Source organism: Ostrinia furnacalis, unplaced genomic scaffold (assembly GCF_004193835.3).
Source record: "Ostrinia furnacalis isolate ACB-3 unplaced genomic scaffold, ASM419383v2 OfSCF7112, whole genome shotgun sequence".
NCBI classification, from domain to species: Eukaryota; Metazoa; Arthropoda; class Insecta; order Lepidoptera; family Crambidae; genus Ostrinia; species Ostrinia furnacalis.
The window spans coordinates 64,863-89,238 of NW_021137351.1; the positions used below are offsets into that span (position 1 = coordinate 64,863).

The window sequence follows — 24,376 nt, forward strand, 5'->3', positions numbered from 1 at the left end:
AAATGTGGAAAAAATCGTCCATGACGGCTTGGACAATCTCAATCAGTCGCGCGGTGGCGCTTACGGAGGACGGACGCGTGTCAGTTTTTTGGGCCGGCGCGGAACTTCCGGAAGGTCGGGTGACGCCACGCCTCTTTGAACCGTGTTTACTTTGGCAGTTATATTCTATATTTATTCGATTCTAAAATATTATATTCCCAAAAATTTTGAAAGTTGTTTTAATTTGTATCACTTGGATATGATTTGTATTATAAAGTGCTGTGAGTGTGACGCTTGAACGGAAGGAAGTCAACCTAACCTAACCAACTGCGTATTTCTATACTGTGTAGCCGCGAGAGCTCTTTGGCGCGCTGTCTTCGGCGAAGTATTGCGCGCGCAGATTTTGACAGCGCGAAATACCTACTTTAGCAGAAATACCAAGCCTTAAGAATTTTAGATGGACCGGTCAAAGTGGAAAAGGGCTCTAAAGATATCGATAGGCAGCAACCTTAAGCATTATAAAAATAAGAATCTCAGTTTTTCTCTCTCGCGGCTTCCATGAGCGGCGTGTACCCCTCGTCGTTGACCTCCTCTATGTTGGCGCCGCGCTCCAGCAGCAGCATGGCCAGCTCCACGTGCCCGCCGCACGCCGCCAGCGTCAGCGGCGCCTCAAGCTGGCCGGGGCGTGTCCCTGCGGCCGCGGCACTCACCCTCTCTCGCGGCTTCCATGAGCGGCGTGTACCCCTCGTCGTTGACCTCCTCTATGTTGGCGCCGCGCTCCAGCAGCAGCATGGCCAGCTCCACGTGCCCGCCGCACGCCGCCAGCGTCAGCGGCGACTCGAAGCTGTCCGTGGGCATGTTGACCTGAGAGACATGTTTGTAACGGTCATACATCTGTTATGGAGTGAGTAGACAAGTACGATAATCGCATTAGTAAGGCCCGGCTTCCACCAAAGCGGAGCGGAGCAGAGAAGTGTATCAAATAACCAATCAGATTTCATTATTTCCACTTCTCGTCTCCGCTCCGCGCCGCGCCGCCGCCGCTGTCATATTCTATAGAAAAAATTGACAGCCCGACTCTTTTTCGCTCCGCCCCGCCTTGATGGAAACCGGTCCTAAGGTCTCTTTCACATCAACACAATACAACTTGCTTCGCGTTACAGCGCTGCATTGTTTCACGAAGCAAAAGTGAGTGGTTATTGCTCCACCATGTGTCCAAGATTATCCCCTTGAAGTTGATCGCCAACTTTTCAAGCGCACATGTCCAGGCGGCCCTTGTAGCACGCCAGCGTGAGAGTAATATAGACGAACCTGCGCGCCGGAGTCTAGCAGCAGGCGAGCGACCTCGACGTGGCCGTCCATGCTGGCCTCCATGAGCGCCGTGTGCATCTCGTCGGTCTTGTGCTCGCGGTCGGCGCCGGCGGCCAGCAGGAAGCGCACCATGTCCAGGTGGCCCTTGTAGCACGCCAGCGTGAGAGTAATATAGACGAACCTGCGCGCCGGAGTCTAGCAGCAGGCGAGCGACCTCGACGTGGCCGTCCATGCTGGCCTCCATGAGCGCCGTGTGCATCTCGTCGGTCTTGTGCTCGCGGTCGGCGCCGGCGGCCAGCAGGAAGCGCACCATGTCCAGGTGGCCCTTGTAGCACGCCAGCGTGAGCGCCGACTCCTTGAACTCGTTGGAGTGCGTGTTGATGCCGGCGCCGTGCTCTAGGAGGATCTTCGCCACGCCCACGTGGCCCGCGGACGCGGCCTGGATAACGATAAAATCAATTTAGAATACAAATGTACAAGTTTGAAATGGTTAAAGACCTCTATTACAAAGCAAATTAAGTCTGAGTAGATTTAATGTGTTTAGAAATATACTAAACAGATAAGAAATATCAAATATGTCGATCTTTTTTATCCAAATGGAAAAGTGTTAATCCTCCAGCTGTAATTTGAAATTTTTCGATTGAAATTAATACAACTAATTAAACGATAAGACAAGCTTGAAAAGATAAACTTATTGATCTCTTAAAGCCGAGACGCAGACCACCGACATTTATTTGGCCAATAGTTGGGTCGGGCTGTTAATTAGTATGAAGATGTATGAAAGTGTGCACATTACATCGATTTGGTATCGGCCGATTCTTCATACAAATTATAATCGGGCCCAACTACCGGCCAATTAATAGTCGGTGATTTGCGCCTAAGCTAACTCATTTACCTTCGCTGTTCACGTCAATCATCGTTCCCGGTGTGGTAATGTCATTCTACACACATTCCAGACCTAAATATACAAGAACGGCGTGTTGCCGGAGACTAACACGGCGTTGACGTCGGCGCCATAGTGTAAGCTCCCTGTGCGGTGACGTCATTCTACACCCTCCACGAACCTCCATGAGCGGCGTGTTGCCAGAGCCCGACACGGCGTTGACGTCGGCGCCATAGTGTAAGCTCCCTGTGCGGTGACGTCATTCTACACCCGCCACGTACCTCCATGAGCGGCGTGTGGCCGTTCTCGTTGTGGTCCTCGACGTTGGCGCCGTTCTCGAGCAGCGCGCGCACGCACTCCTCGTGGCCGCCGGCGCACGCATATATGAGCGGCGGTTTGCCGGAGCCCGACACGGCGTTGTGACGTCGGCGCCATAGTGTAAGCTCCCTGTGCGGTGACGTCATTCTACACCCGCCACGTACCTCCATGAGCGGCGTGTGGCCGTTCTCGTTGTGGTCCTCGACGTTGGCGCCGTTCTCGAGCAGCGCGCGCACGCACTCCTCGTGGCCGCCGGCGCACGCATATATGAGCGGCGGTTTGCCGGAGCCCGACACGGCGTTGTGACGTCGGCGCCATAGTGTAAGCTCCCTGTGCGGTGACGTCATTCTACACCCGCCACGTACCTCCATGAGCGGCGTGTGGCCGTTCTCGTTGTGGTCCTCGACGTTGGCGCCGTTCTCGAGCAGCGCGCGCACGCACTCCTCGTGGCCGCCGGCGCACGCATATATGAGCGGCGGTTTGCCGGAGCCCGACACGGCGTTGTGACGTCGGCGCCATAGTGTAAGCTCCCTGTGCGGTGACGTCATTCTACACCCGCCACGTACCTCCATGAGCGGCGTGTGGCCGTTCTCGTTGTGGTCCTCGACGTTGGCGCCGTTCTCGAGCAGCGCGCGCACGCACTCCTCGTGGCCGCCGGCGCACGCATATATGAGCGGCGGTTTGCCGGAGCCCGACACGGCGTTGTGACGTCGGCGCCATAGTGTAAGCTCCCTGTGCGGTGACGTCATTCTACACCCGCCACGTACCTCCATGAGCGGCGTGTGGCCGTTCTCGTTGTGGTCCTCGACGTTGGCGCCGTTCTCGAGCAGCGCGCGCACGCACTCCTCGTGGCCGCCGGCGCACGCGTACATGAGCGGCGTGTTGCCGGAGCCCGACACGGCGTTGACGTCAGCGCCGTGCGCCAGCAGCAGCCGCACGATGTCCACGTGGCCCGCCGACGCCGCCTCCATAAGGGGGGTGCAGTCGCCCTGGTAATGGATTCATGATATGGGAACGTGATAGACGGGCACATACGGGCACGGGCATAACACGGGCTATAGAGCCTTCAATCGTAAGGCTCTATAGCCCGTGTTATGAATAGAACAAGGAAAGATTCAACCACACCAACGCGACAAATGACAGTTCGCGCGACCTGTCGTTGGCCTGTGATCGCGCCGGCGATGGCGACCTGCACGCGTTGGTGTGGTTGAAGCAGAAAGGCCTATGTTCAGCAATGGAGCAGAACCAGCCCTGTGGCTGAAATGGCTGAAAAATGTATACTTCCTCTTCTTGTCGTGTCAAAACAAACCTACACAGTTTCAGCCCAAAACTCAGCTATAAGAGTAACGTTTTCACTAGCATTCTTTAAATCTACCTGCGTGCAGTTGTTTAACACGCTAGTTATTATATCAAGTGCTATTTACACTAGTGTTGACAAAAAAGGCTTCGAGATAACCATAAAAAAAGGAAGGAAGAAAAATGACGTATGTGACATTTATAAAGTACAAAATTATCTAAGTTATTCCTTTACCTGAATTGTTATCGCCGTTTGTATGAATTAAATGTATAAATTACGACTTTAGACTGATATAACAAGAATTTAGACTCTATTCTGAGGTAATATTCTAGTTCTTTCTTTGTGATTGTACACGATCGTCCGTGCGCCGCGTGGCGCTTAGGATAACAAGGCCAAAACTGACAAAATATAATAAAATAAACATTCAAAGGACTAACTTGTTTGTACTACATGAAGCAATAAAGATATTATGATTATCCCTAATTAACATGATACATATTGGTCATATTATATCACTTACACACAAACAGAGAAGTGGAACACTTACCTTGATGCCCCGGTCCTCGACACTCGCGTGCATCGCCAAGAGCACTTGCGCGAGCTCATAGTACCCGGCGGAGCACGCGAGGGACAGCAGGGATTCGCCCTCCTCAGTGGTCTCATGCACCGAGCGGCCCTCCGTGAGGAGCTTCCGAACAGTCCCCACGTCACCGTCCGAGCAAGCCTCGGCCAGGGACGGAGCACCCTCGGCGCCCGTCGACGACGCCACCGTTGGCGTTGTGCCTGTCGCCGTCGACCCACATTGGGTACTGAAACAAAACACTGCCTCAACACCCAAAAAAAAAACAACAACACTTATAAAAACAAAAAAACATCATCAGCTAAGATCAAAGCTTCACAAATCATTGTTGCCGCGTCTCATCGTGACGGAAGCGGGAGGACACTCCGCGGCGACCGAAACGAGAAATCTGCGGAACGATAACTCAATCTCGGATTTTCATCATGTAAAATAACAAATGAGTTTTATTTGTCGATGAATTATGAATGACAAGTTGTAAGAGTTACACAGGAAATGAGTTTATTGATCATTCATGAGGGAAATTATGCGTGGCCAACTATTTAACTGATGTACTTAAAACAAGTTAATGAAACGGACCAAATATGGAACGATGTCGCGTAAGAATTGGGTCAAATCCCAGACTCAACAAGATACTAGGTTAGCCCCAACTTGCGCTTTCGTCATAATTTATTAACAGCAATTTAAGTTACACGACTGAAATCCGTTGCATTTTAAAATAACGCTTTATTAAACAAGTTTATGTAAGTGGTTGTGATAATAATATCAATTTTTATACTGGCACATATTTTACAAAGATTGTGTCTTGTGTCAGTGATTTAATTCATGCAAAAACCGTAACAGAGTGATAAGGTACGCTATTGTTTCCGCTTTATGAATGTAAGAAGGTGGGTATAATAGTGCAGACTGCAAATAACTTGTCAACCTGTCGTTCCGGTCTACTAGCTCAAACCAGCTTCTGGTTCCTTGATTATCAATCAAATCTGACTGCTTAATATAACATAGAAGAAAACAAGCCCAAAGCCTTGAAATTTTAAAACCGAAAAATTTACAAACAATCTACGGCGATTTAAGAGACACATAGGTATAATGTACTACTTATTTGTTAAGGCTAGGATTTACCGCCTCGATGCCGTGCATTTGTTTACCTCAGCCCCCGCACACCTCGCACTGACACTCGCGCTGACACTCGCGCGACGCGTTGACGCCACAGTGTAAAAACAAACCGTAAGTTGGATGACGGTTTACGTAATCTTCAAATAGTTAATAAATAAATAATAAACTCTAGTCTCAAACTAAGCAAAGCTTGTACTATGGGATATGAAAATACTTAAATAACATAACATAAATAAATAAATATTATGGTTAGAAACCGTGCATAGTGCAGTCCACACAGCTTATGACCGCAGTCTGTAGAGGAACACTATCTGTGGTCGCAATCCTCATCAGTGAGGGACCGAGGAAGAAGAAGAATGGTTAGAAAACACCCAGCCCGAAACAAATATTATTATAATGTTCATGCACACAAATGTTTGTCAATCAATAATGTCAAATGAAAGATGATAATATTAAGTCAAACAAATACTTTTTACCGACAAAAATAGTAAATGATCACAAAAATTTAAATTCCATTTTAATATGAAATACTAATGTTCTTTTACATTTTGCTATTCTATTTAAGCAAATGACTCTAAATTAATCATTGTAAACCCAGAAATAGTAAACAATCCTCAAAACAACTTGCCTAGAGGTCCTCGTCTGACCTTTTAGAATTTGTAACTCAGATTCAAGCAGTAAACTTCTAAAATAATTATTTATGGTATCAATTAAATAACTGTATCGCCATCTAGTTTTATAATTCAGCATGTTTAAAAATTTGTGAAACATCAGAATTGATGACTCGCCTTATATTCTTTCATCATCAAAAAGTACCTAAAATTATCATCTAATTGTAAATTATGGCAACTATTTCCTCATAATTATTTGAAAATATAAGGCAAAAATGTTTAAGTTTTACAAAACTATGAAGAGCAGATATCTCGAAAACCATACAAGATATTATCGAAAAACTTGACTGATAAAAGTAGTAAATTAAATGAGTTTTCATTTTGTTGCAATAGTCATATCGCTAGGACGCATAGTTATTTATTTAGACAGTTTCTGAGATATAAGCGAAAAACCCAATAATGGGACCTTCAAAGGCTGCGATCGAGAACTTTTGTCATTCACTTAAGTTACAAGTGTTTTATAAGTTCGGCGATTTTTGTTTGTTAGGAAAAATGGATAAAAAAATCAAAATCAAAAATATTTATTCAGTTTAGACCACAAGTGGCACTTATGAACGTCAAAATATAGTAAATAATAAAAAAAAGAAAAGGTAGCCCTTATGGGGTACTATACATATGTCTCCTTACCTTTTGGGCCCTACCAGCGCTTCGACACAAACATATGGCAAGTGCTGAGAAGAAACGCCGGAACAAACTCCTTACGATCAAAGAATTTGAATCAAGTTTTGCTTATAAAATGAAATTAAAAGTGTTTGAAATGTTAAAAATGGACTTTGGTGAGTCTGCTGTGAGTGAATCAAGGGTTTACGAGTGGTAAAATCGTATCTAAGAAGACCATGAAGGCATAGAAGATGACGAGCGCTCTGGACGCACCAGCATATCAACAACCGATGAAAATGTGAAAAAACAGAAAGAAGTGGATATGAAACACCGTCGAATCACAATTTTATTGGGGAAGATGCTGATGATGTTAGCATATCGTTTGACTCCATGCTATGAATATTTTTTGGATTTTTGTCGGTATGAAACACATGGCAACAAAATTGCTGAATTTTGAGCGAAAGTGGCGGCAAATTTTTGCTAAAACAATACTGTAACAATGTTCCAGTCTCCAAAAGACAATGCCGGAAATTGGCGTCTTTTTTTTTTCGCGCGGCCATCGACTAAACCTTATTTTTTGATTACAAAATAGTGTAATAAACCAAACTTACTATGACATGTATACCTCTAAACTCAGTCTGAACTGAGTTACGAGCATTAGAAGTTTGATAATTTTACATACTAGATTTGCTTTTTACGCGCAAGTTTTGTATGAAATTGCAACAAAATAGTGACATTGTATGTGTAAACAAACAATACCATTCATTAAAGGCTCCAGACATCAGTGTGGAGTAGAATCAGCGCAATAAAAAAATAGCGGAATATTTTGTTGCAATTTCTTACAAAACTTGCGCGCAAAAAGCAAATCTAGTATAAAAATCATCAAACTTCTGACGCTCGTAACTCAGTTCAGACTGAGTTTAGAGGTATACATGTCATAGTAAGTTTGGTTTATTACATTATTTTGTAATCAAAAAACAACGTTTGGTCAATGGCCGCGCGAAAAAAAAAAGACGCCACCTTCCATACAAAATCTGGCATTGCCATTTACCAGAAATGGCTGTGTATGACTAGTTTCTATTTCCGTGAATAAAAATAACTTTAAAGGGTCATCGTTTTACAGACATAAGTGACATTAAACACGCGTCGCCGATCGATGTAAAGGCTATCTCAAAGATCGACTTTGAGAAGTATTTTGAGAATTGGAAGAAGCGCTAACACACGTGTATAATGTATAATAGGGACTATTTTAAAAGTTTAAATACTAATGTAGATCAATAAATAAATACTTTTCTGAAAAAACGAAAATTCCCGTTATTTTTTTAACAGATTAGTACATAGGGTTGCCAGGTCCAAAATCACAAAAGCCGGACTCTGTGCCTCATTTGGCCGCACATTTTACTTTAAAATTAGTGTCATAACTCACGAAGTACTATCATCATCGGTTGCCCAACATCCTGATGCGTGCGCATGATATTATTCCGTAGCTCGGATTTCTTTCGCATAAAAAGCCTAACAAAAGCCGGACAGGCTGGACAAGACAATATTTGGCCAGACAAGACCGTAAAAAGCCAAACATGTCCGGCTAAAGCCGGACACCTGGCAACCCGATACATACATATATAAATGATGTCATATTAATCAAATTTACTAAATCATAATTATTTCATAATAACCGGTAATTATTCATAATTTTTATCACATTTACCGTAACATATAAATCAGGAGGACAAGTCATAATAAATATTGTTCTTTATTTGACGCTTTCTTTGGAATAGTTAAGTGGCATTTAAAAGAAGGCGAATTAGTATATTAGAACTTTAGAAGCCTTTTATATTCCCGTGGCTTAGTTTTAAAATCAAGGTTAGATACCGTGGAAAAATAATAATAATAAACAAATTTATTTCTGTATAAAAACAGCCTAAAATATTATTATATCAGAGGCTTGACTCACAATTTCCCATAAATAAATTAATTTTAACTCATTGGTTTTATTTTGGAAAATGTACTATGTATCATGATTGAAAATTCTTAGCTTTCTCCAGTAATACTGATATTATTATACTGTGACTCGCCACCCGCCAGACAGAGGCGATTTTGTCAAAAATATTGACAAGTCGCGAACTGTCACAGGAATAAAACTGACACGCGTCCGTCCTCCGTAAGCGCCACCGCGCGACTGATTAAGATTGTCCAAGCCGTCATGGCCGATTTTTTCACATTTTTTCAACATAGTAACTAAATAAGACGCAATAACAAAAGTTTGAAAAGTTGTCGACCTAGAAAATACAAAGTCCTATCTATTAGTATATATTTTAAGTGTAAAATGTTAAAAATGAATATATGAGAGTAAAACAAAAAAGCCGTCGACGTACTTCTTTGGGATTTTTTTTTATCGGACAAACTATGCAATATCGTGTTTTGGAAAAGTTGTCGCCCTAGTTAAAGACATTAACTTACTCGTACAATTTTTTGTTTGCTAAAATATCTTTTCATTTAGAAGCTATCTGCAAACAAAATCGGTCAAATATCGACAATTTGGGAAATCATGGCCTTAACTGCAAAGGTGAGACTTTTACTTTTTTATTAAAATCCTCAAGTGAATTTAATATAATGTGATTAACTTTTAACAATCCTGTATTTTTTTTATTGTAACTTACAAAAATAAAAGTGGATGATACAATATTTGATAGAGTGAATAAGAAAAGATGAACTTGAAAGACAGAGAATGACTGTTCAAAATTGGATATCCTTAGTGGTGACAGTGGAAGTAACACACAACAACACTCAACAATAGTTTAAACACACAATAGTTTAATTTTTATGTTGCATTTTTACTATAAAATTATAACTTCACGGGATTTATTGCAACAATATCTATTTTAACGGTAAAAACGTCGGGAGGGTAAATATTTTATTTACCCAATGGTTTGTTTGTTAGCTCGTATATTTAAGCTTCTTATACTTTATCGTAGGTTTCAATGAGGGTTTTCGCGAATGAAAAATCCGTCAGATGGCAATACGTAGACGCGAGGTCCAAATGCTGCATGATTGGTTATTTTTGACATAACATCGACAGATATGTCAAAATCCACCAATCACGCAGCAGTCAGACCCCACATCCACGTCCTTCACACCGGTACTCCCGTCCACATCTAGCGGATCTTTCATTCGCGAAAACCCTCATTGCAGTTACTTGTCATACCTACTATTGCATCCCTTGATTTTTAACTGTTGTGTATGCATTTAATAAATAAATATTCGTGTACTCACGGCTTATCCTGGTGGTGGTGGCGGTGGTGCGCGGGCGGCTGGTCGCTGCGCATGCGCGTGAGCGCCGCGGCCGCCTCGTCGAGCGCGCACGACACCGACGACGTCAGCCGCCGCAGCACCTCCGGGTCGGCCAGGTGCTTGCCCTCGCCGGACAGCTTGCCGATGCCTGCTGGCGCAGATATACTGTTACTAAGATTACCAGTTTAAAGATGCGGAGGTTTTTTTAAAGAGTATGTATTAGATATTACGGATCGGTCAAGTGCTTGCCCTCGGCGGTTTGTTGGTGCCTGCTGGCTCAGATATTGTTACTAAGATTACCAGTGTTAAGGCTTGGTATTTCTTCTAAAGTAGGTATTTCGCGCTGTCAAAANTATCGACAATATTAGTTACCCCGTTAATATTTTTTTCTGTCTGGTAGTTCATACCAGAGTTAATTAAAGTTTTTACTGGCTTTTGATTTTGTTAGGTCATAATTGTCATCATCATCATCATTCTTGTAAATTATGTCTCACGTATTGGCCTTTTCAGTTTCCTGGTAGAAAATTGCGAGAATCTATTCTGCTCTCTCTAAAAAAAAAACCCAGTTAATATTAAAATCTTAAAGTTAATCGCAATGGTTACGTTCTCATTCAAATTATTACATTGATTGACAGGAGACCATAGATCATAGCCTAAAAACACGTGTGAAAACAAGAGCAGCATCAAACAATCCCAATAGTAATTAAAATTCTCCACCAAGAACGCAACTTGTTAAAGGAGTTAAAAAATGTGAACAAACTTCAAACATCAAATATAACTCAGACCTTATACTCTGAATAAAAATTTGCCAGGGTTCGAAACGTTTTCCTACCAAATATTGGAATTCGGGATTAAGAGCAGCCGCTAGATCGGACTCGCCCGAGGGAAATTTGGGACACAAAGCTTCAAAACTACCACTACCATTTGCCCGAATATTTCGTGGAAGGGTTTAATTATAAACTTGGCTCACTTCTTTCAAATTAACCAACATTTGTGAACTAGATTATTTGCCAAATGTTAAATAACCATGCATTTGCAACAATTTTTCTAAATGTTTGATCACAAAAATTTTGACTAATTCATTTGTATTTTAGATACATTTGAATCAAGTTTAATAAAACATAAAATAGTTTTAGATTAATGGACATTCTTTATGTTTTGCAAAAAGGTCTTAAATTCCACTTTAGTGTACAGACGACAGCGCATCAGTCGATACATTTGTCTTGCAAACTGAACCTTATTACAACTAGTTAAGAACCCACAGCCTTTAGCTTGATGTGCTGGCATCTGTACATACATTTATTTTGATTAAAAGAGAAACAAATGTACTACCCAACACCACTACCTGGCCTAAAACTATTTGGCTACAGACAAAAAATAAACATACCTACTCTTTCACCGAAAGAACAAAGTCATGTGTCTGAATAGTATGAATGCCGGGGTCCGTTTCGAATAAACTTCTGAACGGAATTCAATTAATTAATTCCTCGTAATTCAGCACTAAACTTTTTGGCAGACCCTCTAAAGTATAAAAGAACACTAAAACCAAGAACCTGTGAAAGACTAAATACTAAATATGAAACGAACCCTACTACTACTACTCTGACATAACTACGGACAGGCCCCTGCTTCGCACAGGTACAATATATTATACATACTTAAAAAACTTCCTCTTGAATCACTCAGCACTCTATCTATTTAACCGCATCAAAATCCGTTGCGTAGTTTTAAAGATATAAGCATACATAATGACAGACAGCGGAAAGCGACTTTGTTTTATACTATGTAATGATGTGCCAAATGCCAGAAAAATCAACAACATCCACACCAAAATATTAATAGTTTTAACGGTTAAGGAACGTCATTCGTTCATTTCAGTCAAGGATCTGCGCTGCCCGCAACCGCATTCAGCACAGCGAGACACAGCTTGTAAGAGTTGATGACCGTTGAAGCAGAAAAGTCCTCGAATGGCGACAAGGGCTGGAAGATGTAGTGGGAGCAGGCCTCTCACTAGATGAACCGACGAATAAGAGAAAGTCGCGGAAAGTACTAAATACAGGCCACTATACAACTTGTCAAAAAAGTTATTATTAGTAAAAAAAAGTTTGCTATTAAAAGTCAGTCAAGTTCCTAGTTTTCGTGGTTCGATACCTTTCAGCGCTACTGCCGCTATTCTGAATGACCCCATTATCGCATTCATAGTTTCCGAATGGCTTTCGTTTTCACTTACCCCGTACTCTTTACAAGTTCTTTTTGTTTAATCCACGTGTTAACCTGTTTTCTGGTGTTTTGAGACGGAATAAAGTTCGAATTTAAATGTGGACACTAGGTGTAAAACTACCACTCATCTCATGTTGCAGCGCTTTTTCTCAGTACTTGCCAAATGTTGGTCTCGAAGCGCTGGTGGGCTGAATAGCCAGTCACTTTTTTCATAAGAATGAAGTTTGAAATCATACTCTTTGGCTCTCCTTGAGCCAATTGTAGAATTGGCTAAAATAGCACTTAATTGACCTAGAAATGAGACATTTCAAGTTCAAACTAGTGTCGACTCCATTAAGATAACAAATCCAAAAACTAAAGCGCATTCACTCTTAACAGCTTTCATTTCATCGACAATTGGATCTTATCTTTTAATCCTAGCCTAGACCATTATTACCACTTAAAATTTCCTCTTGCTCTCTTGAAGAACTATTGTAAAAGCCGACTCTGGCTCGCGAAGATATCTGTATTGTTCGCTCAACAATAATGCTCAGAAAGAAAGGTGCCGCGTTCAATTCAAACGCGACAAATATTGAATTTACAATGAGAACTCGACAAAAGGTTTGCGTTTATTAAAAAATCTTTCAGCAGCCGACCCCAAACATGAATTTTTAACGGCTTTTGCTGAAAGGGCAGGTTTGAAATGCGAATTTGGTAGTTTCAATTTGGTTTGGAGCTTGTATGGAATATTACCCTTTTCAGAGTTTTGGTTAGTTATACAGGTTATCCCAAAAAATAGTGTCAAGCCGAAATCAGCAGACACACTGTATAGTTTATTGATAAGATTTGTCTTGGTTGGTATGACTAGTGTAGGCCAATCACAGCAAGAAGAAATTACTTATACCTTATATTGAGTGGAAAACTCTATTCGAGTAAGTATTCACAAGGTCGCAGAGACAAAAAAAGGAGCTATTTACAGGAAAATCCATATAGATTTGCTTCTGAAAGTGTTTTGTGTGAGTATTTATGATACGATGTGATATTTTTATGGTACATATTAGATTTTACTTAGTTTATTAATATACCTTTTGAATTTTAATAAAAACAAATGAAATACTGAAAAGGAAACAACGACAACTTCATTGATCTTTTGTATTCGATTTGAATCATTCAAGCATTAGCGAGTTCTCCCTACAGATCTACTATGTAACCAAATTGAAATTTCCATTACAAGTGTAACTAAGTGAAACCTAATCTGGTTACTCAAAATTAATTATTCCAAGATGGAGCCATTATTAATAGCCATTACCACATATTTGGCGTGAATTACCGCAGGCAAACTAGGCGATTATGAATATCGGTCCCTCGGCCCTGTCAACTGTTGACTTAGGCCATCCACCAACAACGTTAATGGTCGTAAGGTTGTTGGTTATCGGTCACGCGTAATCACTCCGATTAGGGGATCATGAGGGACGTGGGAATCTTCACGTTTCGCAAGAATTAAGGAGTGGGTACATTAATACATACGTCATTAGCATTCCAAAAATAGCTTTTGTCCTTTTGGGTCTTTTTGGACATTGGATAACTCGGAGTTTGAACTCAATAGATTTAATTAATCATCAGAGAGAACGCAGGCCGCTACGAATCGATCGAACGCGATGGAGGACTGTTGTGGACGCCCTCTGCCCCATCTAGGGGACATAGGACCATAAGTCAAGTAAGTCACGAATCGATCAACAAAGAAATCATTGGGGGAGGCCTATGTTCAGCAGTGGACGTCCTATGGCTGAAATGATGATGATAAATCAGCAGAGAGACTACTTACTTAAATCGTGTGTATTTATTACTTTACAGCAGCTATTGAATGCCGAATTAGTGAATCATCATCATCATAATCGGCATCTTTTCAGCCACAGGACGTCCACTGCTAAACATTAGGTCTCCTCAATGATTTTCAGATTGACCGGTTGGAAGCTGCCTGTATCCTTTAAAAGTGAGCAATTGATTATTAATGAATACAAACTTCGATATACCTACCTATTAGGTTCTTTGATAAAATGCTGTTCACGAAATTAATGTCTAATCTTTTGAACATAGATAAATCTGGATTATCAAAAGCTAGACTGCTGCACACAAAATCTTACAAGCAGCGGATAATTATAAGCGAATGCCATCTTGGATTCCTGAGCACTAGCCAAGTCTAAATCTAAGGCCGCGATCTGGCTTGAGCGGATAGCGTTTTATTTGTGAAAGTATTTTAATATTATCAGCTGAAGTTGATGATAAGGTGAGTCTTAGTTATATTAAATTTTCGTAAAAGGTCAAATAGTGTGGAAGTCTTAGTTTTCTTTTTTACTAAAAGGTCAAACAATGTGGAAAAAACTTTCGTAAGTTATTTTTGCCCGGCTTATGATTTTCTTCTTGTCAAATCTTCCTCATGAACCAATCTATTTTTTGCTGAAAACCTCATATAAACCCATTCAGTAAGTATATACCTACTATTAACGGCCGGTCTATCTATTTATTTATTTATTTATTGGCCACAACGACCGTTATATAACGTTTTAGATTTTTCGCAATTAACACTACTTAACTGTTCTTGAGTTTATCGCGTTCCTTACGCAGACAGACACGACGGAGAACTTTGTTTTATGATTCTTTTGTGTGCATCTTTCTTTCTTTTCTTGTTTTATCTATGTAGTGACGGCAACATCAGATTTTATCTCACCCAGCGCTTAGCGTCCCGCTTCAAGCGTCGCGTGTGCATCCACTAAGCCCTCAGATCATAGAAGGGAATAGATGTGAAACGGGGGCGTGGCGCGTGTCTCCGCGATATGCCCAGAAACGAACATCGGCCGCGTAGCTAGGTTAGTCGCGATTCAGTCGTACTAAGGAAATGTTCTCCGAATTTTTTGGATAATGCGTCGTTACGTGCAATAAAACAAGTGAAACGAAGAACTACAGGAACAATGGAGTAATTTACTACATGTAAGTATTGCAAATCCATTGGTATTTTGGTTATAAATAAAAAAAACTTAACATTTTTACGAACGAATTCAGTGCCGTAACAGTTACTGCGATATCGAAATTAGTGGTGATAAAAATTCTAACACACTTGTACATTGACGATTTAGTTAGCAACCACTTTATGTCATGCTCAACTACTGCGCGATGTATTTAATTTCTTCCGATATCCACTGTCGTGTGAAAATACACAGTACGGCCGCATGTGCCGGTCGTAACATAGTGCCGTGCTCGTGTTCTAATGCGGTTTCCTATTATCGATAAATAGAAGTAAATTATAATTTTCTATTTTGTAATTTTAAATAAAAAAATTATGTGTTACTTGCGATTATAAGATTTTACAAAAAAAATAATAACAAGTAAAAGTAATTAGTAACTTTCAACTATGTAATTACTATAAGAGCTAGTTGAAAGCCTAATATAGGCATTATTTTTGATAAACATATGCGGTACGCAGATCGCCATAATTAAAAAGTAAATGCGTGATAGTAGTTAATAATAACGTATAATAATAAAAAGGTTTTCATACATAAGCATTTTGTGAAATCAGTTTCGAGCCTTGCCCCTAGCGATTTAAAGTATCGATATCTTGTCGACTCCATTTTATCTTTGTTCTCTCACTAGCGTTTTCTAAGTGTGCGTCACGTCACGCGGCCATTGATTGGCCATAAGGCATGCCTTCTGGCCAATCACAGCACTTTTAAGCCGGTTGCACATGTTGTCGTAGACTCTCAGTCGCTTTGTTTTTACACAGTTGAATGTGTGTGTGGGAGCTGTGGTGGGGGAAATGTGGGGACACTGGTTCTCGTTGTAGTTACGCGCGACTTCATATCTATTCTCTTTCTATGATCTGAGACTAAGCCAGCCCAACCAGAGCTCAGAGCTGCATTCTTGTGGTTTCTTGACGGGAAATTGCGACTTCCCCTGAGATCATAGTATTATGGAGTTATCTCAGCGTCTGCTAAACGCTATACAATGCATAAGTACCGAAGATCTGGGTTTAAATTCAGGATCAATGCAAAAATCCTATTAAAAGAGTATGATTTCGGTGCTGATTAGAATATTCCTGTAGTAGTATTATTTGAATAAATGAAGAGTAATTTGTAAGATCTAATTCTGTCTCATCTAAGTGACTAAAATTAAATCAAAAATATTTGTACGGGTAAATACTCGTACGTAGGTATATCAAGTAAACGTAAGTGGAGCAAATCTTAAGTTGATTAAAACTTAAAATTGTATCATTAAAATGAAACAATAACTTTCTAAACTTGGAAAACAGCCCAAAATCTGTTTTAAAAAATAATATACCGACCTTAATGTATTAGAGATCAAAATCGTGAAAGCAATGAGGGTTTTCGTGAATGAAAGATCCGCTAGATGGCGGGACGTGGATGTGGGGTCTGACTGCTGCGTGATTGGTGGATTTTGACATGTCTGTCAATGTCATGTCAAAAATAACCAAACATGCAGCATTTGGACCTCGCGTCTACGTATTGCCATCTGGCGGATTTTTCATTCGCAAAAACCCTCATTGTACGGAAATCTTTAAAAAATACCAGACAAACAAATTAAATTATAATTTAATTCTCAGCACTAACTCGATAGAAACTAAAATGTATCATTAGCTCAAAACCTCAGCTGGAATATCCAACACGCGATTAAATGTCAAATAAAATACCAGCTGACATTTCCCGCGTTGATATTCAGTGCGGGGTGCCAATCCAATATTTCCATCCAAGATGCAGTAACGTATCAGATGCAATTTACACCGTTGCACCGCCCGACCGCATTTCTTTGGGTTCCGTACCTCACAGGTTTCCAGCTTTGCGGATGAATATTTTATGCGACGTCGGGATCGTGACGCGGATACGTGCGACAAAATAAGGTTTGAAGTTGACTGGGAGAAAAGCATACAAACAGAAGGGGTAAGTGTAGTACGTCAATTTGACTCTGCATTCTTAAATTCTGAGTCACATATAGAACCAGGTAGGTTCTATATGTGACTCAGAATTTAAGAATAAATAAATATATATTTTCTATTGCTAACAACTGTTTCATCCACGAAGACGCGCCCCCCCATTCTTCCGCTAATGTTTGAGTGTTATCGGTACACGCTAAATTTAAAATTATCCATGAGTGCACACGCACACTACAATAATGACGCTCTGGTTGCTCGGATCAAACTCCCAGCACCCCGCGCTTCCCTCGACAAAAAATTGGTGGGGCGCGTCTTCGTGGATGAAACGAACTATAGATGTTATAGTTTAGTTGGAAAGCTTGGTTAAGCATTCATTGATGTCGACTCAATTTCTCCAACGACTATGCTTACTTGCCTTCTGTTCTGAAGCACGTAATTTTGATGAAATCTGGCATAGAGATAGTTTGAGTCCCGCGCGCGCTATAAAGTTTTTCTGTGACAGACAATATTCCACGCGGGCGAAGCCGCGGGCGGAAAGCTAGTAGCCTGTATGTTATTCTGGGTTATATAACAATAATACTGTAAAGTTTAATCAAAATCTGTACAGTAGCGTGAAAGAGTAACAAACATCCAGACATCCAGAAATCCAAACTTTCGCATTTATAATAATTAATAGTACCTAGTATAAACTTCCAAAGAGACATTATTATTATTTTAAAACATACCGTCAAAAACTCGAAAAAACACTTCCTACTTGACAGTATATTTTAGGCTTAGATAAGTATACAAATACTACTAAGTACCTACTTTATTCTCAAAAACGTTAGGTATCTACTGTTTCCAATTTTGATTCGACTGATCAATTTTCAGTGGGACAAATCGACTTGAAATAGGAAAGTAATCATACAAAAGGCACGTAATCGAAATGAGAGGTCCTTTGACGAATCAATTGATTGGGATCGGATTAAAATGCTCAAATTGAAATCTTGAAGCGATGAAAGAAGTTCTCTTGATTTCAAAAGACCAATAAGTTTTTGGAATTATTCCAAGTTGAAACTATTGGAGCGATTTTATAATATTGAGTAGCAAAATTCGTCAAGTGCGAATCAGGATACGAAGGGTTGGGCTTTTGGAGTTGTCAAATGTTTAATGAAATTAAGTACCTACCTATTTTGGACACTTATAAGTTATAACACTTCATCAGTTATTTTTACCAGACTCTTACGCCCGTATTCACAAACATTACTATGAGGTCTCACAGTGCGAGTGGATGCACAGGGCGACACATGAACCAATCGCAGAGCTCTATTCAACGTTGTGCGTTCGATTTGTTGCTTCACTTAGGGCTGATTTTTCAATCGTCAGGTATCTTTTAACTGAAGAATAAACTTGTCATTTTGACATATTTTCCATACTGAAACTGTCAATATGCCAAAATTATTCTTCAGATAAAAGTTATCCGGCTATTGAAAAATCAGGCCTTAAGCAAACATCGTTATGAATACGGGCGTTAAACACTTCATTTGGCATTTTCTACGAGTAATTGAAATAAAACAAATCTATACTAGCTTATACTAATTAATATTATAAATGCGAAAGTAACTGTCTGTCTGTCTTGCTTTCACGCCTAAACCATTGAACCGATTTTGATGAAATTTAGTTTGAGCCCCGAGACATACTTAGGATAGTATTTATCCCGGTTTTTGAAACAGGGACGCGTGTGATAATGTTTTTCCGTGAGAGATAAAATTCCACGCGGGCGAAGCCGCGGGCGAAGCCGCGGGCGGAAAGCTAGTTTTACATACATTAAAAGTGTAGCAGCACATCAACTATTCATTTTTGTTGCAAAATAGCATGTAACAACTACACAAGATATTACAGTGATTATCTTGACGTACTGTCGTCTATCATTAAAAACAATCTTGCAATATCCCCATTCCTATAATCCCCCAAATCCCACTAACCTTATAACGAGCATTAAACACCTAAATAAAACTAATCCCACTAAATAACTGACAGGCAGTTCATAAGTGTGAGTGAGGGGCTCCTCCAGCTTCATTATCAATTATGCGTTCGTAGAGCGGTCGTAAAGAAAGTTCCCAGGAGGCTAGTAAACAAGACGGGCCGACAGGGGCGGAGTAAGGGCCTCAAATGGGCCACTCGCCCTATAGATTTACGGGGAAACGGGCGATGTGTTGAAAGCAACGCAAATATAGCGTCGAGATAAATAGAATTATTACTTTTTTCTTTAGTTATTTATTTTACCAATAGTTAGGTAGATATGCCTAGAGATATCTATCTATATTATAAAAGAAAGTCGTGTTAGTTACTCCACTTATAACTCAAGAACGGCTGAACCGATTTAGCTGAAAATTGTCAGGGAGGTAGTTTAGAGCCAGGGGAAGGACATAGGATACTTTTTATCCCGTTATTTATTGCCATTAAGGCGGAACAAAGTTCGCCGGGTCAGCTAGTTAGTTGATATAAGTTGGTAAAAATAAATAAATGAATAAATAAAATTATGGATTTTCTACAAAGTCAAAGCTTTTATTTAGTACTTAGGCCCTTTCCAGGGCGCTTATTACTGATACACTTTATTCTTAAATATGGAATAAAAACTCTGCAGTTAAGAAACTGTTTTTTTATTGTTGCTATTGTAATCGGTTATTAAGTTACATAAGCAAGTATACTTTCTCCTTTTATCTTATCAACTGTTTGTCTAAGGTTTACACTTCTACGCATGTTTGAGATAAACTGTGAATTTTATTATTAAAAAAATCTTACAGAATTTAATCAGCAAATACTTAAACCACTTAAAATATTTATTCTTTTTTGAACTATCTTTTTTCCACTGCGAAGAAAGGTAAATAAATACTCTACAACTGAAAATTTTATTCCTTCATGTTGCAAAGATACCTATTTCAAATGCAAGCTTCAAAGTAGTTTTTTCAAATAAACTCCAGACTCCGCCCACTGACGTGGTGCGGACTAAATTATTGCAAAGTGACCCCTTGAGGAGGCATTACACGCAACGGGCGTGTTTGGTTCCATGGAGTCAATAGCTCGGATATTGCCTTGTTCGGATTAGAGATGTACGTCACTCTGGCGCAGCATCCTGCTTTGGTCCATTGAGTTACCTCAAAATTGTGCCGTGGCGTAACAAAATGGAAATGTAACTGGCACTTAAAAATAAATATAATATGTATATGACGCCCCTAATCGCGAATTAGACCAATTGCGAACAGGATCAAGTGCGAACTGTAACCAATTGCAAATTGAACCAAATGCGAACTGGACTTATTGAGAATTGGACTGTTGGACATTTTTCAAATTGGATATAAAGATTGTTTGGTGCCGACTCTATAAGTCAATTTTATTGAATCCTGAGGGAATTTCACAACTTAATACCTTTCTTTTGCATTCTTCTGGTCCTGCGCTTTGTTCCAAATTTAAAGAAGTGAGTCAGCACACCGTTCTCAATGAACTGAGTTGCGCGAAGGAGCGTAGTGTAAAGTTCGTTCCCCTGGGAATCCAGTTCTGCGGTATCCAGTAATGCAGGATCCTGCAAAACTCGAACAAACATGTAACATGAGTGTTTGAAATTTGATTTTTTGTTGGACATTGCAAATGGGATTTCCGTGTGAATGTGAATATTGAAATACGTATACTACTAAACGGTATCCTGCAAAAAACAGTTCCTGCTAAAGATGGGATGTCTTGTTCCCAAGCTATTACCAATATTTAAGTAGTTAGATTTATTCATAATTGGTAGAGTCATCGTGACTATATTATTTTTTTCTTGCAATATAGCACCCTTTACAACTCCAAAAGATGTTAGTGTTTATTTAATAATATAATACTGTTTATTTCGCTGATAGAGGTCGACGTTGAGACGTGAAGAAGCAGTATTGTGTTTCACAGGCTGACGGAATATCGAATTATCTAAAATATTAACAATTGTATTAAGAAACAAGGTATTGATTATTCAAAATTCGTTGAAAATACCAGTGTTTTTAAGAAAAACTATTATTTGAATCTTATTTTTGAAGACTCGAATCTTATAAATAAAACTTAGAGCTCATAATTTTGAGTCTCTTGTAAAAAGATGTGCCAAAAAGAACTCAAAGACTGAGTTTTTTAAAAGATTTCATGACTGAGTCCTCTAAATCCGTACCTGTAGTTTGAAGTACCTAAATAAAAAAAGTAAAGAACTTAAAAGACTCTAAAGGACTCAGAAGACTTTGAATCTTCTGATGACTCGGACTCGTGTGACTAACGAGTCCGAGTCTTAAGAATAGACAGACTCAAGTCTCGAAATGAAGACTCGAGTTTCTTACAACTCTAGAAGAGACGGACTTATGGACTTATTCAGGTTGAAGTAGTTTTATTATTTGAAGGGCTGAAAATTAGACAATTACTAAGTATCTAAGGTTATCACATAAACGCAAGCAGAGATCCTAACTGATCGTTTTAAACTCAATTCCACACAAAATACATTCCTCTCATCTGTTTGGTTAAAATGCTAAAATAAAAGCGATAGAGCAAAACTGTAACAGCGTGTTTTGTTATTCTTACACTACCTTGTAACACTAGCTGAATCCTTTTACCTCATGAAACGTACCTCGAAATACCTCACATAATAATCTACGCATAAGGATAACGTACAGTGTTCAACACATCAATCTATGACAAAATATCAAATTTCCTCAATCGATTTTGAGTCATAAGTCAATGACATAAAGTTCAAAATGCAATGGAGAATTTTCTCGTTTTATGGGAGGTTGATGTGCCGTCGACTGTACAAATTCCAGCCCGAACCGCCACAGGGGAAACTCTTATCCCGCAAATATGTAAAACATGCATAATAATCTTAGAATCGTTGTAGCGAGACACAATGGATGTTTGACGACCGCCCGGGACCGGACAATGACGCAAGATGCGGTTGCGGGATCAATTCCCCTTGGGGGGAAGTTTTAGTGTGATACGTAGAAGTGTTTATGCCTGGGCATATTAATTCGTTAATATTGTATTACTAATTTTTATTTTAGCTACACACAAGCTCAACACTAATATAATTAAAAATGTCATTTCAACTCCTGTGCAACGCGTGTTTAACTTTTTAGTAAGGGTAGTAAGATGAGTAAAAAATATTAAATAATTATAACTAACAATAAATTAATTATCTACATAAAATATTATTTAAACGAGTGTAGGACAAACGAATTGTTCTTTCAGTCCCCATTGTATATTTAAGTCAAAGCAAATAAATGCCATCTGCAAAGGAAATTCTCTTGCGAGTTAAACTTATCAAATGTATGACATCATATACTTGCTTCTACCTGGGATTTTAAGATTGGCTTGGTTCCTTAGTTTCTATAGTTTCAGAGAAATAAAATGCGAAATTCAAAGACATGCAATTACAGAAACTGCTCATATATTTTTCATTTGTTTATCTAGCGAACTGTTTGAATATTGTAAAATCACTATTAATATATTTCAACCTTTTAAGAACCATCTAAAAACAAAGACAGAGAAAATACGTACTCTTAGTGTGAAATTACTTACATAAACCTATCCAATGCAGTATTGAGATGTAATAGAACAAAGCCATCGAATTTCTTTAAAAAAAGCCGTAAACGACACATTTTCAGGTGTCGCGTGTCGCGAGCGAGCGGTGTTGATCACTTGCATCAAGCGACCCGCATAAAAAAACTCATTTAAGTGACTCAAAGTCATTGTGTTTGATAAATCGCGAGTATTATGAACTCGCTTTTTAATTAAAGCAGTCCTCTAAATAATCGGGCAATGAATATTTTCCGCGTCACGTCTATTTGGCTATGACGGGAATTCCTTGCAGCAGGGTCACTAGGTCACCCCTCGATTTATTATAAGGGAACCCTCTGCATTTTAACCACTTGCCCAGGGAAAGTTCCGAGCTCGTGCTGGAACCTTTTAGGGTTTCGTTGGAGAGAATCCTTAATGTGTACATTAGAAGTTATGTATTCAAGAGCAAATGTTAGCCGTTGATATTGATCAGGTTTATTAGCATTTGTTATTGAGCAAATTTAATTTTTACTTAACACATTGACGGTCTATTTAATCCCGGTTATACTCTACTGAGATATTAAGAATAGCCAGTAGATAAATGGCCAAAAGAAATTGTGAAAATGACAAATAGGCGATTCTCCGAAAATCCGCCGACTATAAAGACTTCGGTAGATCAATTACGTCGAATGACATGTCCGTCTGTCCGTAATTTGTCAGAGTGAATGTGTTCTATGGTTTCTTGATGCAAAAGAAGAAAATTGTGGCCAGGAAAATACAAAAACGTTGGTGACAATATCTGTCTCATTGCTAATTAATTTTACTCATCTCATTTATTACTTAATGAATAATCTAATTATAAGTTCGATTACAAGTTAAACAAAAACACCCTAAACTAATTTAATAAACTTCAATCAGGTCTAGATAAATATTATGCATTTTACAAATAATGCCCATGTTTTTATTAAATTAACATAAACACATTATGGTGATACAAATTAGATTAGTAAAAATGCCCTTAAGTTTTCAACTCCATCTAAAAAACTTATAACAGTTTTTGCTAACCTGTCCCTTACGCCCTACACCTATATTCTCTATAGTCCAATATACTGAAATAACTCAAATATGTAAGGGATGTCTTCGCCGCTCACCACAACCCATTAAGGAATTTTAGGCACGGTTCTGCGGCAAAAAGCTTTTGCAAATTTCGGTATAGATAGTACGAATAACTATCGACTCCTTTTACTCAGAACTCGTGCCTCGGGCTTTGGTGGAATATTTGATATAGTGAATTTTTGGCAACATAAATCTTGGAAGTAATTTTAAGGTTGAGGCGGTCGGCCAGTCGACCGCGATAACTTTGAATCAATTTTGATTTGGCTGAAATCGTGAAAAAAGTTTAGTTTACTTTATTACTCGAGCGCTCATTTGAACAACATGGAATAAAACGAAATCTAGAGTTACTCATCAAAGGCTTGCTCCCACGGCAACACAGTTTTGCAGGATTAAGTAATACAGTAATTATGCATCGAACGGATCGGTTTTTTACAAGGTACTGCAAACGGCGAGGAGGCCTTTGTCCAGCAGTGGACGTCATTTGGCTGAACAACTGCAAACGGGATATTTGTGGGAACGTTTAATTGACGAA

General features: G+C 39.6%; 1 protein-coding gene across 1 annotated transcript in view; it reads right to left on the reverse strand.

Annotated features, from left to right (window-relative positions):
* LOC114363405 (multiple ankyrin repeats single KH domain) overlaps positions 1-24,376 on the reverse strand; it is a 117,492-nt gene that overhangs the window by 55,574 nt on the left and 37,542 nt on the right. The window contains 5 exon segments of the mRNA XM_028319108.1: positions 690-843; positions 1,472-1,729; positions 3,259-3,480; positions 4,336-4,597; positions 10,026-10,191. Of these exon segments, the coding sequence (XP_028174909.1) occupies positions 690-843; positions 1,472-1,729; positions 3,259-3,480; positions 4,336-4,597; positions 10,026-10,191 (1,062 nt within the window).